The 18,605-nt window shown below is 35.9% G+C and overlaps 4 protein-coding genes across 4 annotated transcripts; 2 read left to right on the top strand and 2 right to left on the bottom strand.

Moving 5' to 3' along the window:
- Window positions 1-1,667: 1,667 nt before the first annotated feature.
- On the bottom strand, window positions 1,668-3,483 carry LOC103515707 (phosphatidylinositol-glycan biosynthesis class F protein). Its single transcript, XM_008480644.3, has 2 exons — window positions 3,304-3,483; window positions 1,668-2,900 (listed from the first exon to the last, which is right to left on the bottom strand). The coding sequence occupies exon 2, from the start codon at window positions 2,812-2,814 to the stop codon at window positions 2,095-2,097; it is 720 nt and encodes a 239-aa protein (XP_008478866.1). The 5' UTR covers window positions 2,815-2,900; window positions 3,304-3,483; the 3' UTR covers window positions 1,668-2,094.
- A 1,967-nt stretch (window positions 3,484-5,450) lies between these two features.
- LOC103515705 lies at window positions 5,451-18,417 on the top strand. The gene is made up of 6 exons (XM_008480643.2): window positions 5,451-5,633; window positions 6,119-6,297; window positions 6,654-7,389; window positions 16,038-16,263; window positions 16,812-17,099; window positions 17,566-18,417. Exons 1-6 carry the CDS (start codon window positions 5,604-5,606, stop codon window positions 17,751-17,753), a joined length of 1,647 nt encoding a protein of 548 aa, XP_008478865.1. The 5' UTR covers window positions 5,451-5,603; the 3' UTR covers window positions 17,754-18,417.
- Window positions 9,030-11,291, top strand: LOC103515703 (heme transporter hrg1-B-like). Its single transcript, XM_008480640.3, has 3 exons — window positions 9,030-9,502; window positions 10,401-10,574; window positions 10,874-11,291. Exons 1-3 carry the CDS (start codon window positions 9,379-9,381, stop codon window positions 10,993-10,995), a joined length of 420 nt encoding a protein of 139 aa, XP_008478862.1. The 5' UTR covers window positions 9,030-9,378; the 3' UTR covers window positions 10,996-11,291.
- On the bottom strand, window positions 11,976-15,504 carry LOC103515704 (myb-like protein X). The gene is made up of 3 exons (XM_008480642.3): window positions 15,336-15,504; window positions 14,934-15,049; window positions 11,976-14,485 (listed from the first exon to the last, which is right to left on the bottom strand). The coding sequence occupies exons 2-3, from the start codon at window positions 15,040-15,042 to the stop codon at window positions 12,768-12,770; spliced, it is 1,827 nt and encodes a 608-aa protein (XP_008478864.1). The 5' UTR covers window positions 15,043-15,049; window positions 15,336-15,504; the 3' UTR covers window positions 11,976-12,767.
- Window positions 18,418-18,605: the final 188 nt, after the last annotated feature.

Genomic DNA, 18,605 nt, shown 5'->3' with positions numbered 1-18,605 from the left:
GGGCATATGCACGAAGACTTTTGTACTTGGGTAGGTTGCTGACAAAAGGATATCAGGTAAAAAGTATTTGTAAAGTGTAACGGAATAGGATTACTTGTTAATATTCCACCAAAATGTACCGTGAGTAGGCTAAGATTGTATTTCTAGAATGGTGGATGACTCTTGAGCTTAAGGTCTCACCAACAAGCAGCTTTAATTCTAGTTTCTGCAAAATGTTGAGTATCTCTTTGATATGCATTCGACTGCTGGACACCACCCCAATAGTAGATACCTGTTTTGGTAAAAGGATATGAGAAGAGTAGCCTCATTATATTGAAAATTGAACTTTGTTCCAAATGTTTGGACGCTCTAATTTAGAATCAAATATTTGTTTATATATTTATAATTCTAGTAAGTATATAATTACTATGATATTTATATGTATGTCTTTTTTTCCCGAGTGGCGAAGTGAAGTGGGAGAAAACTTTTTGTGAACACACTTTTCCAAAACTTTTGAAGCTTTCCATACGACATGTTGTGTCCCCTTAAGTTCAATTGACGTGTCTTGTAACCACAGAATAGTCTGATTTATACTCACCGATTGAAGAAATTTTTATTTACAATTAACTTGGCTCCATTCTTACACAGCTCGGATGATCGTTTGCCTAATTATCATTTGAGGTGAACTCTGTTAATCCTACGTCCGGTCCTTACTGCCATACTTGTCGCTTCCTTCAGTGAGCTTCAATCCTGATTAATAATACAGAGTTGAAGTTTGACTAATCATAATATAATACCGGTGTTCGTCTAAAGACATCAAGTTCCTCACCATTGAGATTTCCACCTCGTCATGGCAAAGTCATTTATTACGCGCTCGTGACTCATCAAATTTCTATATGAGGAGCTCAATAGCTCATGTATAGCTTCTCTAAGAACGATTCCATCGGGAACTTAGTGGTGTGGTAAAGGGATATGGAAATGAGCTGGTTCAGTAAAGTTTCATTGAAAAGATCTAGTAAATTCTCGAGGTACTGTCAACATTGAGATTTCCACCTCGTCATGGCAAAGTCATTTATTACGCGCTCGTGACTCATCAAATTTCTATATGAGGAGCTCAATAGCTCATATATAGCTTCTCTAAGAACGATTCCATCGGGAACTTAGTGGTGTGGTAAAGGGATCTGAAAATGAGCTGGTTCAGTAAAGTTTCATTGAAAAGATCTAGTAAATTCTCGAGGTACTGTCAAAAGATACCATTTCACCAGTAATAGGCCTTATTACTGTCAGTCAAATACACCTAGTTATTTAGGTGTGGTGTACATATTGTACATTACATCTTATAAGGTGTCCAATTTAAAATTAATACAATAATGCCGTCCAGTGGTTCTAGGCTATTGGAAGAAAGGCTATTCTGTACACGAATATGAAAAGAGGCCATTCCATCCTGTGCTGGAGGAGACAAGATATACGTAGATCAACAAAACAAAACCAACAAGAGCGGAAATATGATTTCGAAATCCCCAGTAATTTGTACATTTGTGGTGGTCCTACGATTGGATGGTTTTTCAAACCAGTATTTTTCTTAAAAATAAACTTTCAGTCTTTGCAAAATAATATCACGAACATCACGATGTTTTCCTCTACACAAAATTCCCCTAAAAACAAGTATCTATCCCTCTATTATTGTATGCACCCACTACCTATCCAAGACCTAGGTAACAAGTTTACTCTCTTTTTTTTTTTAATCCAGGCAGGTACCTAAATGATTAAAAACTTTCTATCAGTGAATGACTCCAATCAAATCAAATGTTATCCTGAATTCAACTTATTGAATAAATATCAACACACTTTTTTATGTAAAAAAAGCTAAAGCTGTTTTTATTCCTTATTCTAGATCTAGAATATAAATTATACCAAATTATAAAAATTCATATCAACTTACTTTATTTGGCTTGAAAAAAATAATCTAATAAAATAATAAATTGCACTGAGATCTACATAAACTGAGACAAATATGTAGGTACAGCAACAAGCAAAAGTGAATATGGGATAAATGAAATGACTAGATTAAAATAATACAGGTGGGGATGTCCAAATCTAAGTAATATGTTAGTTTTATCTAGTTCTCTTGGCTGTCTTCCCCAACAGCCCTGGCCCTGATCTACATTGAATCATAGCATCATTTAAATGTACAATAGAACTCAACTGTCCAACACTTGTACCTACCAAGGCACCCATACAGCAAGGTATAGGCCATGCTTGCCAGTCCCTACTCCAGTCTAGAGGTATAACAAATGCACCTAACCATGCCCCTAGCATTGTACAGTAGAACTTTTGTACAACTATTTTCTGCTGATTCAAATTAAAACTGTTGGAATACTGTCCTGATGTAAGCAAAGTGATGGCTGATTGTGCATTGAAATGTATGCAAGCTGGAAGTACAGTTAAAATGGACAGCAAACATGCAAACACAAGTGTTTGTTCATGATTCGAGAGAATGCTAGCTCCAAATATAATAGCTATGAAGGCAAATGCAAATACGCCTGAGATGACTGAAATTGCACATTGTACTATTTCTGATAGTTTGACATTACACAGCTTTGATAGGATCCCTTGCATGAATTTCTTGTTAGAGCTCTGAGTGATTCCAAATGATACTTTGAAATGCACAGCATTCAAAACTTCAGTGAGGATTAAAATGTACAAATATGTAAATGCTTTAGAAGTCTCAACCAAGTCCAAATATTTTTCTTGAAGAACAATATAAATGATGAATAAAGGCAGGAAAAGGTTGGACCAGGCAATGTATGCAATAGCTTTCTTGTTTTCTATCATATTGGTTTGATTATTGGCAAAGAGGATGAATATTTCTGATGGCTAGTGGCTTCCTTGTATCATCTTTCTGCACTAGGTATAGGATTCTGAAAATTAAGTAGAAAAAAATATTACTATGAATTGTCATCATTATACTTTGGCTGGGGTCTGATAGTTTCTTGGGTACCTGTGCAGAAGTCATGTCAGTGGAATATTGCTACCAAAGGAACTGGCACAAACAAGCAGTGACTGGTGTTAATATAGGGTTAGGTTAAACGCAAAAAGGGGTTTTCATAATTAGAGCAGTGATTAGTGTTATTATAGGGTTAGGTTAAATACAAAAAGGAGCTTTCTTTTCCACGGACGTGACTTCTGCATAATTACTGTTTCTTCTTTCTATGGGTCATTTTAGGGGGTTTTCTCCAAACACTTTGAAAGCTCTAATAGGTATCAAATTCTTAAAAACAAACTACCTACATCAATTTAGTGGTAAATCTTGCAGATACTTACCTTACTGTGATATTTAAAATGCTTTACAAACTAGCGGCTTTTCTTCCTCTTCAAGTTGGCTGAGAAGCTGAGAACTTGGATTTTAATCACTTTAGAAATCTGGGGTAGGCTGATAGAATTATTTTATTATTGAATCACAAAAAAATTTAAAAAAAAAATAAAAAGAGAAGAGAAGTTTTCGGCTCTTCCCTTTCCTTCAAAAAATCTCTTTTTTTGAGGAAGTAAAAAAAATTAAGGACTTCCTAAAAAGCGGTTAGTCGGTGGTTCATTGGAACCGAAATCATAACGTCTAGACGTTATGATTTAGGTATGGCACCCGTTTGTCGATGGACCGTTGAATTGAAGTTAACTGTAGTAACATTGTGCTTGTTTATTATCCAGGTAGATGACCTCCTGGGACGGGGTCTACAATTTCATGTTACAGTCACATGTCACCTATATCTGAGAGCATCCACTGTTTACCTACCATGCTTGCACTGGTCGCTATGAGCATTTATATATTTTACATAATACCTAATTACCTAGGTACTCATTTTCTTCACAAGGCTTACCTAGTGGGCCTGCAGCCAGTCACGGAATCAAGCATTTGAATTATACAAACTTTTGGACCCCGCCGGAAATCGAGCCCGGGTCTTCCGCGAGCAAGGCGAGCGCAGTGACCATCGTAGACCCGGGATAAAACAAGCTACAAGTTGAATAGGTAATAGGTACCTAACTACCTACCTAATATCTAATCTAGATATGTATACCTACGTCCTATCCATTATAGGTATTACAAGATTATTACATAGATACGTACCTCTAGGTGTACCAACTGTTACGTACCTACATAGGTAATTTTTTAAAATTGATTTGTGTTACGATTTAAATCCAGTTCACTTTCTAATATACCTACTTAGGTACCTTTATGATACTGATACCTACTACGCATGCAATGATTGCTAAAAACAAGCTCATATATATATATGAGCTTGTTTTTAGATTATTATAATAAGTAATCTACAAAACTATACTGCTAGACAACTAGACATTTTTATAAACGCCTTTAAACTTTTACTTTTAAGTTATTTAGACTTGAAACCCCTTTCTCTTTCATTACTCTAAGTATATGCACTTTTTTATTTTATTTTATTTTTACCTCAGATCCGCTATGCATTACTTCAAATTATGTAGCTAGGATAAAAGGATTATAGAGGTATCTAAGTAAGTAATAACTTCATAGAAATACAAATGGGTACATCGTTGCCATAAAAGGTATAAGTATAGGTAGGTACCTCCTACTGTACATGTAGATTTGTAGATAGGTAAACATATTATAAAGAGTGCGTAAACATAAGTACCATTACCTAAAACTATTAAACATTACCTAAAACTATTATTACCTACAACTTACAAGTTGAAGCTATCCACTTAGGTACAGCACATATCCACCTAAAGCTTTTGAAAGTTAGTGGGCACGTCACGTCAGGTACCTGGGTACTTAGTGAGTATGAGTAAACATAAATATGATATGGTTAGTAATAGGTACCTATCCCGGTAGGTAAATATTAGATAGTACATGCCTAGATATGACTAATAAACCAGAGACCATCAGACTTTCTCATAGGCTGAAATTGGATTTTAATCGAGAGAAACTTAAACTTTTTAATCCAACTTGCTGATTACCTCGAACAGTTGGTCTCTAAAAAGTCGGATAATTCAGGTATCATCAGTATAGCTTAATTAAAATAGTAGAACGTCAGGGAGATCTTACATCTTGAAAGGTATGAGTCTACGGGTGTATGCCCCAGTAAACCAAAATATGATTCTATCCGGGTAGAACCCAGATAAAATCTGAATAGAAAAGAGGATAGGATCGGATTATGAACTGATGGATTACATGTGGATAGATAAGATGAAAATCAACCCCAATATGGTAGTTATCGCGGAGGACTTCGGATCCGGAAGTTGCTGGTTCGAGTCCGAGTCAAACCTTTCCCATGGAACCTGGATACCTATTCCTCTGGTTTCCAGAGTTTCCACAAGAGGAAGTGAACATTGCCGAAGAAAAACAGGTGAAACATTTGATGTTTCTTCCCTGACCCCTGTTTTCTTTCATATTTCTTTATAAACTGGCTTATGATAATAGCAGCCAGCTCATGGACACGAAATAAAAACGGCAATAACACTTTTTTGATTAGCTATATCATCTTATGTACCTCTAATTCCCCACGATTTTTTTTTTTCCTTTTTTTCAGGGCTACAATAATTTACCTCTGTATCAACCCGCTGCAGCTGTGGCATACTCTCCCGTACAACCTATGGCATCCTCACAGCTGCTGACAAATCATGTAAGTTTCATGTAATCTAATTGAATGAGTGAACCTTTTATTAGTTTAAATCCCACGGAAAGTTTCAAAGACTTGAGTTGAAAATCGACAATTTTAACAGAAACTAAAGTTTTTTTTTTTTAAGTAAAAATTGCAATGCAAATAAGTTGATCATTTGGAACGATCAACAAATTTAAAATGATCAACATAGAAGTTGGTTTTCATACACTTCAGATCAACAAATTATGGGTGGATAAAACTATATATATATAAAAAAGGACGGTCAAATCAAAATATCAAAATACTAGTAGGTACGTACACCTACACATACAATACAAACATATCAAGCGTGTCGGGAGTCGGGAGGTGCGCAAACGTCAAGAGTTCGAATCGGCACCCGGTCTAACTATCTTAAATATGAAATTAAAAGGAAATGAATAGCCGCAGTCTACTTTCTCTCTATACGGGTGTGGGTTACTAAAAGGATTTTCTTTCTAAATCCACAGGCTCTTAACTTACGCAAACAAAAGCTCTACAGGAATTTCATGCTCAACAGAGCACTCAGACAGAAAGGTCTCATCTCAAGGGAAAAATACCTGAGGAATATGAAACAGAATGAAGAAACCTACAGGCAAATATTGAAGCAAATGTACCAGGCAGAACGAAATGCCCAACAGTATGACTGGTATGTAAAACATGGAAGAAAGTTGAATTGAGCTTTTAGATAACGACTCGGGCCGGTTATATGCTAATATGCATGTACAGTTGTGCAGTATAAACAGGATATATTCTATTCTATTCTATTTTACAGTTGAATAGGCTATTCAGGCTTACGATATTTTGAAAGTTTTGAAATAATGGGATTTAAATACAGGTACGATTTTTTTGAACGTCAATTATTGTCATACCTGCTCAGATGGTCACCCATACAGGCACACAACACACTCAACTTTGCTTACCTTTGAGTTTCACCGTGAATATAGGCCTTGTGTTACAGTATTTCGAAACCATGATCTAACGAAATTTCACGTTTGATTCCAGGGATAACATACCAATACGGAGCACACCTACAACAACCACAGCTCCAGCCTCATCCAAAATACCCAAATATCAAAAGTTCAAAATCAAATTCAAGAACGGCAAGAACAAAGGCTTCACCCTCAGCCAGTTCGTTCCCAATGAAATCATCCCTGTCATGCGCTCCGTTCCTAATCCCGACTCTATCAACAATGCTATTGTAAATCTCGCCCAGACGGAACCTCTGCGAGAAAAGATCATGAATCAACAACTGCGTCGGCCCGCCAATTCTATAGAATCTGGAGAGTATCTGGACACGTTTCGAAAGCACAAGCATTCCGGGAATACAGCGCAGGTGCAGACAGATACGATAGACGTATCCTCCCTGCGTGGGGATATCGGGAGGAAACTACAACCTTTCGAAGATGCATCTAAAGAGAACTTCGAGACCCAGCCGTTTGGCTTCCAAGGCATAAGCTTGGAAGAGATTAAAAACCGGAGAGTCAGCCAAAACCGGATCCGACATGACGAGAGGAAAAAATATTCCACCAAAATTTCCGCCAATCAAGGAGATGTGCAGTCGACAGAAGTGGTGGAGGGGGAATTGTTTCCCATACAATTGCAAGGGGCCCCCGTGTACAAGAAGCCAGGGGAGTCTCCCCAACATCGGGGACAAACAGGCAACACTGTACCGGAGATAAGGGCCAATATGTTCCTTGCTGATCAGAATGGGATTATGCATAAGATACGTGACAATATGGTAAGTGAATGATTTGTTTTCAATATTTGATTACTTCCTAGCAAATTTTCAAAAAGTACTACATCTAAGTATTAAAAGTATTTTCTACAGATTAAATTGACAATAAAAGTGATATCAGGTAATACCTAATTAAACTAATGAAAAAAATAGAAAGAAAAAAAAAAAAAAATCAAGAGACAAGGAAAGTACCAGTAAAATATAAAACTATGATGTTTTGATAAAAGTAACAATAATATCACAATAATATTTTTTTATACAAAAATAAAATATATTTCCGTCAAATGATAAAATTTAGGTAATAATAATGATGTAGGGATGATTAATAATAAATAAATTGTAAAATTAAATAAGTCTATCGAGTAGATACATACCTAATACTTATACAATTATTCAAATAGGTATAAAATTATAAATCTATAAAATGAAAGCTTGACATGATAAATAAGCAGGTAGGTAGGTAAAAGATACCTATTTTTACTTTCCTTATCCTATAGGAGGGAAAGTAATGTAATCGGGTCAAATTTTCGATGGTCAGTTTTGAGTGCCAAAATACGTTTTGAGGTCCCTAGAGCCTAAATATAAAGTTTCAGCCATTGGTCCGTGTGTGTGTCTGTCCTTCTGTCTGTCTGTAAACAAAATATCTCGAGAACGGTAAGAGCTAGAGACTTGAAATTTGGCATGCAGCTGTCAAATGCGACAAGGATGGGACACGAAACTTTTGGTTAACATCGGTGCAACGCTGGGCGGCATTTCGGCCGCTTTTTGGCGGTTTTCGGTGTAATTCAATATCTCGGGAACGGTAAGAGCTAGAGACTTGAAATTTGGTATGTAGTCCACAAATGTGACAAGGATGCAACACAAAACGTTTGGTTAAAATATATTTGCTGCGGTTGGCGGTATTTTGACCTATTTTTGGCGATTTTTGACAGTTTTTTGGTGGTTTTCAGCGACACTGATTAAACAGTTAGAGATATTGTCAAAGTTACAATAGAAAGAATGCATTGGGAAAAACTCTGTATTCATCATTCACATAAGTAGGTCATGGGAATATTCAAGTATTTATGGGGGATCTTCAGTATTGTACCTAAAGACCTCAAATGATACATTTTATTTTCATAATATCTACCTATGTATCTCATTTTGATACACCATTTCTATGTGATTATATGGGTTACATAAGAAAAATAATAACCTATGGGTATTTACTATTTATAGGTAAGGTATACGTATTTTCGGTGTCCTCATTCAAAAATAGGACAAATATTGTATTCTTATATTATAAGAACGAGATCCATTCACTCATTCACATTTCACATTTCATAGTTCACACACTGATCGCTCTATCTCTAGAACCACAACACCTAGAAAGCTGAAATTTGGTAGGAATATTCCTTTTATGGTCTAGGTGTGCAATAAGAAAGGATTTTGCGAAAATCTATCCGATCCTGAGATATGATCAATTTTTGATCGCTAAAATCTCCATAAATACACAGAGTGCAGAGACTGCGGGAGAGAAAGGTTCCGCTCTCGACCAACATATTGAGTTTCGTTTATATTTTTAGTTTGATAACTATGCAGCTAATAGGGAGCGCGCAGCGCGACGTGTCGCGAAATTTTTGAAATTTTGTTTTTTTTTTTTTTTTTTTAATTTCGCAGCCGCTATCAGGAAAAGTTATCAAATTTCAAAGTTTACAAAGTTATAAGTTATAAGATAAAAGTTCGAATCTTTTTCCTATAAGATGTACTAGGAAAACCTTAAAATCTATATTCCCAAGAAAAAACATCGGATTCTTGAAAGTGTGCTTTGTGTTGTAGTTTATTTAATCTATTACTCATATCAGGCTCATTTAATCTAAGTATTACTCATAGAGATTAACTTATTGTCTGATTAGACCTTTAGACAGACCTCTTCTTAGGAAAATAATGATCTAAAGTTTTCGTCAATACCTAGGGTACTTGCTAATATTTCAAACAAACCTTATTTCCATCATGAACAAAACTACAGTAAAATTGGCCCTGTCAGGACTTGGGGCCTTTTTGGGATTGTTTGCATTTGTTGTGTTTTTCTTTATCTATGGCAACAACAGGGCTGGTGTTTGGGCCTTGTTTTCAGGTGAGTCTATAAACCATGTAAGTTTGACAATAGATCAGTTGCACTTACTTGGGTGATGTGTCAAAAATGAGGACCAACGGAATTTTTCTTTTTCTTCTACAACTTCTAGATTCCGAGATAAATCGATTTAAAAAATACTGGTAAATCATGAACTTTGACGTCACAGCATACGCTCCCGTAGGCAATGACGTGACATCAAATGTCCCGAACAAAGCTCCCTTGCAGGCAACACATTAATGTGTTTGTCCACATACGTTTCTGTGCAGTTCTTTCTGCGCCTCTGCTAGCGTGCTTTCATGGTGGCGCTACCTAACAAACGAAAAAAACAACTGTGTAAAGTCTGATGTCACACATATTTGAACTCTTTCATTAGAACAAAAAATAAAAATTGAATTTTTCACCTTTTACAGTTTAAAGTCTGATGTCACACATATTTGAACTCTTTCATTAGAACAAAAAATAAAAATTGAATTTTTCACCTTTTACAGTTTTTTTTTTTTAGTTTTGACCTCAGATTTGGATTATTCCCACTTTTTACATAGGAATCAACCATTTATTTATAATTTTTACCCATTTAAATGGGTAAAAATTTGCAACTGCTCCATTATTAAATTTGGCCTCAAAAAATTGACTTACTTAAAGACCAATCAAATGGGAAACTATGTACTTGCAAGCATTCACAGAAATGCACCAAAAAAATAATGTCCCAGGTTTTTGTTAAACCCTGGGGTTTTAAGTTAAAAATTGTGAGGTACCTTGTCTTTAATGTAGTTGGCTGGGTGTGTAGGTACTGTGTACAGGTGTACACATACAATGAGAATTGTAATAATTGAAGTTATCTTACCTACTTTGTTATTCTTGCTTTTTTTCTATTTCAATTGGAATTATTTTGTTTTAGCTATATTTGCCCTAGCATTCTATCACATCACCTGGCTCTACAAGACTGGCAACCTCCTACAATGGCACGATGTGGAAAGTTTGGATATGATCATTCACTTTTCATTTTTTGTTGCCATCCTTTCAACAGCTGTCATGACCTGGTACATATTTGAAGCTGTCTATTTCAAAGAAGGTGAGATTGTGTTTTGATTTTTATTATTATTTTTATTATTTTTTTTCTTCATTTTTTACTTAAGCACTGTAATTTATATTGTGATCACAAAATTATTCTCTCCCCTCCCCACCAATGGCCCAAATCATCCAATACATGCAGACATGTTTGTACAACATCACAAGTGGCCCAATTGTACCATCAGTGGCCTAACCAGTTGTGCATGTGTCAAGTATGCATACTTGATATATTTTCAAAATGAATGGCTGAAAAAATTATTCTGTAGATTTTTTTCTTTACAAATCCCTGTTTCTTTTCAGGAATATATCCCATCTCTGATTCATCTCAAATATCAGCCGTGTGGTCCTTCATGTGTGCCAAGTGGACATTTGCATTACATTTTGCTGGCAAAGGTTACAAAACTGAATATAATCTCAGATAAGTGAGTGAGTATCCATAGGTTTACATTAAATTGTCTCAGAGTGTGGAAAAGTAGGTCAATATTGAATTAATATGGTTCTTTTCAAGCCATTATATCTTGGCAGAAGTGGACTGAAAATCCAAAGAATAGGTAGGTACCAGACCAAAAACACAATTTACCTTTAGCTGAAGAGGAACTGCTGAAAATTATTCTTTTGTACAGTTTCATGCCAGATGAATGTGTATATTTTGAAACACCCCGATTATTTTTCCTTAATTATTTTCTATTATTTGTTAGTGAATGCTGCTCTGCCCCACCAAGTCAAATTTGCTCCATTATAATTTATAAACAAAAAGTACCTCCTGTTTCTAATCTACTTAGATCTATAGAAATTTATTTTTATATTTAAATTGAAGACACTGAGATACTGAATCATTCCTTTCCTGATAGGCTGCGAAATTAAAAAAAAAAAAAAAATGCCAAATTTCAAAAATTTCCCGCGACACGTCATCTGATATCAAGGAGGTTACGAATGGTAGCTTTACGGGTACTTTGTTTCAAAAGTGAAGCCAAAAAATAGCCACGTATTACGTACTCCATATTTAACTTTTCAGAGAGCATTGCCATAGGAGTTTTAGGGGGAAAAAATCCTTAGGGAAGAATTATTAATGAAAGCCCTTCAAAACTTCATCAGTACTAATCCAGAATCTACATCACCACTGCAACTTAATGGACTGTCTACATTTAATTTTCTCTTTTCAAGTTGCCAATGTCAACAGTATGTTAGCCTCCTTGTACGTTTCCCTATTATTATCTACTGATAAGATAAGAACCCTCTTCTATGTATACGTTATGATAAGACCAGTCAAACATCACACAAAGCCACTTCCGTACCATGTGATAACTCTCTTATGATCTCTGAATTCATGTTGAAATGGTAGAAAGAATAAGGTTGAAATCCAACAATCTTCCCGCCTTATTCTAATTAAAAAGTCTGTTGATGAATACTTGAACAGGTTGTGTATTGTACTCTACCATAATACCTACATTTAAAGAAGGTATTATAAAAGTCCATATGCTTACACTAGATGGCACTTGAACCCACAATCTCTTGATTACCAGGCGAGCAACTGACCATAGAACTGTCAAAACAAATCATGATCAAATGCAAAAGATACCAGCAAAATATGTCTCAGTTAGAATTTATAAATTATGTGTATATTACCTATACCTACTTATACTTCATTTGTTTCACAAAAATAAAATTTCTACAAAGATAAGAGAATTTTACAAATCATAAAAAATATAAAAACTGAAAACAAAATTTGACCTCAGAATTATGGTGATTTTTTTTCTACCTACTGCTCACCTTGGAAATTTAAGTTAGACACAGAAATTAACACACAACCGTTTCTACATTCATCCTCAGTAGGACCTAAATACCTATATGTAGGGCCGAAAGTTCTTAAATTCTAAATACATCTAGCACAATAGTTAACCCAATATGCTATACTATACTTATTTATATTTAAAAGTACGAGAATGTAGTTTTATATTATATACATAGAATATTATGTAGGTACCTAATATTTAAGTAGATTATGTACAAAATCTTTAGTTCACTTTGAGAATCCAACCCAAAATCTTCTACATCAGCAAGCGCGTTACTTGTAGACCAACTGTGCTCTTCATATGTACATAAAAAACCTGAAATAAAAGAACCAAATCTCCACGAAGTAATGGTTGTACTAGAACCTAGTCATTGTATCCTTGTCTTACTGAACAGAAAACATTTACATGGCGTCTACAAGCTGTAAAAGTTCTATCAAACGATCTTCAGAATCATACACACCATCAAACTTCTTGCAGTGGAGTTGATGAACATAGACTTTCACATTGAAATCCAAGTCCATTTCAATGGATTTTTTCAAAGAAGGAACGCCATTTACTCCACGGACAATTTGTGCTATGCAGAATGTATTTGTATTGGGAAGAATGTGAAGATTCCAGGTGGGCATCATTTTGAATACATCTTGCATCATTTCCAAAACAGTTCTCGGGTTTGTACTTTGAGTATCATTGAAACTCAGATCATCATCATCATCTAAACCATCATTTATGAGGTCATCAAGTTCATGGGACAAAGCACTCAAGTCAGATCTAATATCAGCATCATCAAAGTCAGGGTCCATGTCTTCATCATCTACAACTTCATAACCATCACTTAGCTCTGACTCACTCATTAGTACTTTTTTACTTTTCTTTGCTGGTTTTGTGTCATTCTTCTTCATACTGGCATTTGCTCGTTTTGCTGATTTTCGTAACGTACGACCTCTTCTGTTTTTTTGATTCTCCTCTTCCTCTGAATTTTCAGTTTCATCTTCATTATCTGTTTCTGTATCTTTTCCATCTGTGCTCTCCTTTCCTTTATTTGTATTTTTCAATTTTATTTGTACCTCTGACTTTGGTTTCCCTTTGGGAGTGGCAGGGGTAGATTTTTTAGGAGTTGGTTCACTTTTTATGTCAAATGACTTGAGAGGTGGAATTTTACTATTGTCAACATCGTTTTCGTCAGAAAGAATTTCTTTGATGACTTTCTCTTGAGCAACAAATGTTTTGAACTTGTCAGTCAATTTAATTTTTCTTGATGATCGAGCTCTAGGCACTACAACTTCAGGTTCTTCTTCAACTTCAGATTCTGAATCATCAGAATCATCTTTTATCTTCACAGGCTTTGCAAAGACTTTTATTGTTCCTTTCTTGGAATCAGGTTCTGTGACAAGTTTGAATTTAGTGTTCACAGGACCTGGTTCCACAGGAGTTGCAGGTACTTTTCTTGGCCGACCTCTCTTTCTTGGAATCTCCATACCTGGTGTGTATACTTCCTCTTTGTCTGATTCTACATTATTGTTTTTGGAATTCTCCTGAGATTTTGTTTGTTTAGCTTTCCTTAGATCCATTCGTTTTTGTAATTCTGCAAGCAATTTTGCATTATTCTTCTTTTCATGCTCTGTGCCCTTTTTATTTTTTGTCTCAGAAGACAGTTGACTTTCACCAATTTTTAAATTAGGAAATTTCTTCAAGTCTAGTTGATCCAGCATAACTTGAGGGATTTCAGGTGATGGGTCCAGGGGATTCTTGGTCAGTTCTGTATTTCCTTCTTCAGATAGATAGGCTTCATTATCATTAGAACTGATAGATATAAAAACACCTGACTTGTCAACTTGTTCCGTTATTTCTGACTCATCAGATAACTCATGGGATTCTTTAGTAGATTCTGAAATTGCTTTGCAAAGTTCATCTCCTGTATTCAATAATGATTGGATATTTTCTATTGTTTCCTCTTCATTACTTGAGTCTTTTTTGTTTCTTCTTGTGGATATTGTTCTTTTACTATCAACATTATCTTCCTTTTGCTTGTTTTCTAATAGTTGATTTTCCTCTTCAGGTGAATCATTTAGATTCACTATGGCCTCTATAGACTGTTCTCCTTCCTTTTCTTTAAAATTTTCTGGAAAACAACAAGTAAATCAAAATATTTTAAGAATAAGACTTTAAAGAACAAATAAAACTTCCTGATGTCATTGGACTTTTTACCCATAAGAGTTGAACTTCATTTTATTATTTGATCTTGCTGAAATTTAACCACTTCTATCTCCGGACTGGTACTGAGCAAACATGTAATATGTAGTGAAAATAGTAGAAAATTTTTCCAACTAATAGACAAATATCTCCCAATGTACTCTTGTGGAGCAACTGAGTTATTTGCAACAAAGAGAGAAGGGTTTGGTCAAGTTTGGTGTGAATTTAATGTATGCCTTGGCTCTCACGGGTTAACTGAGATTTCTAGATTATTTCTTTTACTGCATGGCAAGCATGTTACAACTGGATCCTAAAATTAACCAACTCTTTGGAAAAAGATCACCCAAATGTTTGTGTGACTGAATTCCAAGACTCACCTCCTGCATCTGCTGTTTTGCTGTCCACAGCATCATGAAATTCCAACTCGTCTTCAGAGTTTATGTCTATTCCTTCAACAATTTTCTGCAGTACATCTTTTTCTGACATTTTGGATCTGAAAGTAGGATTAAGAATGAAATTAACACTTCAATATTGCAATCCTCAATTTCCAAGTTTCATATTAGTTTGCTTGTTGTTACTATGCTCTTCTGCCCTACATAATATTACATGGGGCAATTATTCAAAAGCCACAACAACTAGCATTATGACTTGATTCAGACTTTAGACCTGCTTCTCATTTTTTTTTTTTTTTTCAAGCCAAGCCCCTTATCAACTGCAGTACTTGGCATACTTGGCTAGTGCTTATGTGCTCTGAAATAGATAACAGTCCTCATACTTACATTGATCTTTGGTCCTACTTTATTTCAGCTTCCGCAAACCTGTAATGATGTCCTCAATGTAATATTAACCTTAATATTATAAGGAAAGTACAGGGAAAAGCGACACTTTTCGACTTCTTCTAGTCTCAGAAAGTTCATTTCACAGATTTTCAAAAATTCGTAACTTTTCATTTGCTTGTAAACAATCGTAAACAGTGTCGTGCTGTGCGCATGCGTTAAATGGTAGTCTATTGAAAAGCGCGCGTGATTTGAAAACTTCAAAACGCATCTGCATTAGCGGCAATCAACGACTCGTCGAATCACAAAAAAAGTAGGTGTCTACCTACCTTGTGATTACTTGGCTCTGTCGATTTCGTGATTTTATCTAAACATTCAGAAAATCATTTTAAGTCCTTCGGTAGGTAGGTACCTATGTTTTTTTTTCTCCTATATTCTTGTAAATAGGTACTCGGGTATTTTATTTTATTGACATTCGGTCTGACATCCCATGATAAATTTTGACCTGTCACTAATTAAAAAAAAAGTAGGTACCTACCTACCTATGTACGAAATGTCATATCTACCTAGGTATGTGAATGGTGAGAGTAAAATAGAAAGTTGGAAAGATGCGAGTCACATAGGCAGAGGAAAACCTCCGAGACAAATTCAGGAGCGCCAAAAAAAAAAAAAAAAAAAAAAAATCGTACTCACATCTATTTCCAGGTTCCTCACGAACTCGGGAGCTCAAAGGGTCCCGTGTATCAACCGTACCAGGGTTCGACTCCCGGCGGTTCCAAGGAAAACAATCCTCCAGAAACAGAAGAAATGTCGCGGATAGCTGACTCCTTGGTTTCCAAATACAAACAGTACCAAGCTCTACAGAAGCTGATCCATGCTGAGAAGCCCACCAGAAGTAGTTCTACTAGCACCGCCAAGTACAACTTTAATGGTAGGTTCTAACTTATAGATTAATAATAATAATTTTGAAAGCAAGGTACATTACATTGAAATAGGGGTCTTTTCTGACGACATGCCTGTGTGCGGAGTCCAGTATGTAGGACTATTGCACCCCTTTCATGGAGTGAAAGGTAACCACTAGATGAGGTTAATACCCGAGGTGTTCTCTACCACCTAATCCTTCATATGTGTCCACACATAGTCGACCAGCCGTGCCGTCGATCGATGTCGACTGAACCGTTCACACTGCCTCGATAACATATAGTTTCTCCTCGGCGATCGACCATGTTTTGACACACCTTTAGAGCTCCATTATTATGTGGTCAAATTCTCTAATAACCTTCTTCTACATATAGAGATCTAAAGTTAAATAAAATAAATACCTAGGTAAATTTCTTTGTGTTATTATAAATATCACAATTTTTGGTGCTCACTGCAGCATTAAGTTAAATAAACACGTACCTAATGAAGTAATGATAGAATAGAATATACCTTGTTTATCCTGCTCGAATGAGACTTTTCAACGTTTCCGTATTTCAGCTACACTCTCCACAACGCCCAACTACGGTCAACTGCTCACGTTCAACCTAGCCGAGTTCATTCAGGCCAACACCTCCCCTCCTCCTCCCTCCCATTCTCCTCTCGATCGCATCCGCCTGTCCCTCCTCCACAAATCTCCCCTCAGTGGATCCACCCCACTTCCAGGAGAGAGGGCCACCGGGGTGGGGGATAGTAAGATACGAGAGCTGGCACAGAGGATAATCGCGATGAAGAGGAGTGAATTGGACGCCAGTCGATCGAGCACGGTGGCACCCGAATTCTCTAAAGGTGGGTACACAAAAAGCCCACTCCGAGGCTTAGGTGTAGGGGCAAACAGCTCCTTTTATACGAATCTGCAAAATCCCTAAGGTTGGGTTGCTGACAATTTTCAAGGCGTGGGAGAGATATGAGGGAACTGTAACAACGGAGGGCTAATCGTCCCGAAAGCGAAGACAGAAGGAGGACAGGGTAGGAGGACGCCAGCCGTTCTGAGAACGAACCAAATGTATGTATCCGTTTAGGATGAAATTCATCTCAGGCGGAAATCAAACTTACGACCTAGCGCTTACGAAGCACGGACATAATTCTGATCTTTCGACAAATCGTCGCGTTTCTACGCGATATTTACGGGAGTTTTGAGAAGTCTTAACAAGTGATATCTTTAAAGACAAGGGTAAAATTAGTGAAATGGAAAGGACAAAAAGACTACAAATGATTCTGACTCAATTCCCAATTTTTCCCCCTCATTCCACAGAAACAGAATGGACTCCCCTCATCCCGTCAGCAACTGATCACGTCAGCAAACTTCCTAGAAATCATCGTACTGACTATAATGCAGATCAATATGTGGAAATCTACACCAAGGATCGACTAACTCGACTTAGTACGCTGGCTAAGAAAAATGACACCAGTATTGTCTATGCCAAGTCAGCTCCTAGCTAGGATGGAGAGGAAGAGGGAGGAGAAAAAAGGGGGAGAGAGAGAGAGGAGGAGAGAGAGAGAGAAATCACCAAGAAATTTCTTGGCACGATTACATCGAGACAAAGTTAATAGGCTGAACTGCCGAATATGTCAAACGACGAAAAGGGGGTTAAAAAAATGTACATTATCTAGAAAATGTACCTTTACTTTTATCTAGAATCTAGGTAATATTGTAATTTATTTTTTAAATAATAAAAAAAGGTACAATTAATAAACTGAAAATGTAAATATTAAGCCTTAGATATAAATGTAAAAATAATACCTAATAATACATGTAAAAAATAATACTTTAATAGTAATAAACAAAAAATAAAAACAAAACTTAAGTACGAGTATTTTATGGCATATCTTAGATGAAGGAGAAGTAAGGAGTGAACTAGTTAGTGTTAAGGCATATCTCAATACAAGAGGAAAGAAGGAAAGGAATGTCTATGTATCTGATTTCATCTAGGGATGTTACTCAATTTTATCAGTCACAGTAAGAAGGAGAATGAAATACACGGATGATGTCAACAATTAAAATAGGAGAACAATGTAAAGCTATGATCAGAATTATAAGAGTGATGAATGCACAGAATTAGATAATGGAATGTTTATCGCCTAACAAAAGAATTAAAAAAGTAAAGCTATGATCAGAATTATAAGAGTGATGAATGCACAGAATTAGATAATGGAATGTTTATCGCCTAACAAAAGAATTAAAAAAGTTTTAAACAAACAAAAAATATCACAAAACAAAATTTCGAGATCTAAAGAGATGAGAAAAAATATTTAAACAAAAATCAAAAAGTGCTTCAAACTGCACCTCTAACT

The sequence above is a fragment of the Diaphorina citri genome, unplaced genomic scaffold (assembly GCF_000475195.1).
Source record: "Diaphorina citri unplaced genomic scaffold, Diaci psyllid genome assembly version 1.1 scaffold1402, whole genome shotgun sequence".
In the NCBI taxonomy this organism is placed as follows: domain Eukaryota; kingdom Metazoa; phylum Arthropoda; class Insecta; order Hemiptera; family Psyllidae; genus Diaphorina; species Diaphorina citri.
The sequence above is the reverse complement of the archived record's forward strand: the minus strand, read 5'-3'. Positions and strand labels throughout refer to the sequence as shown.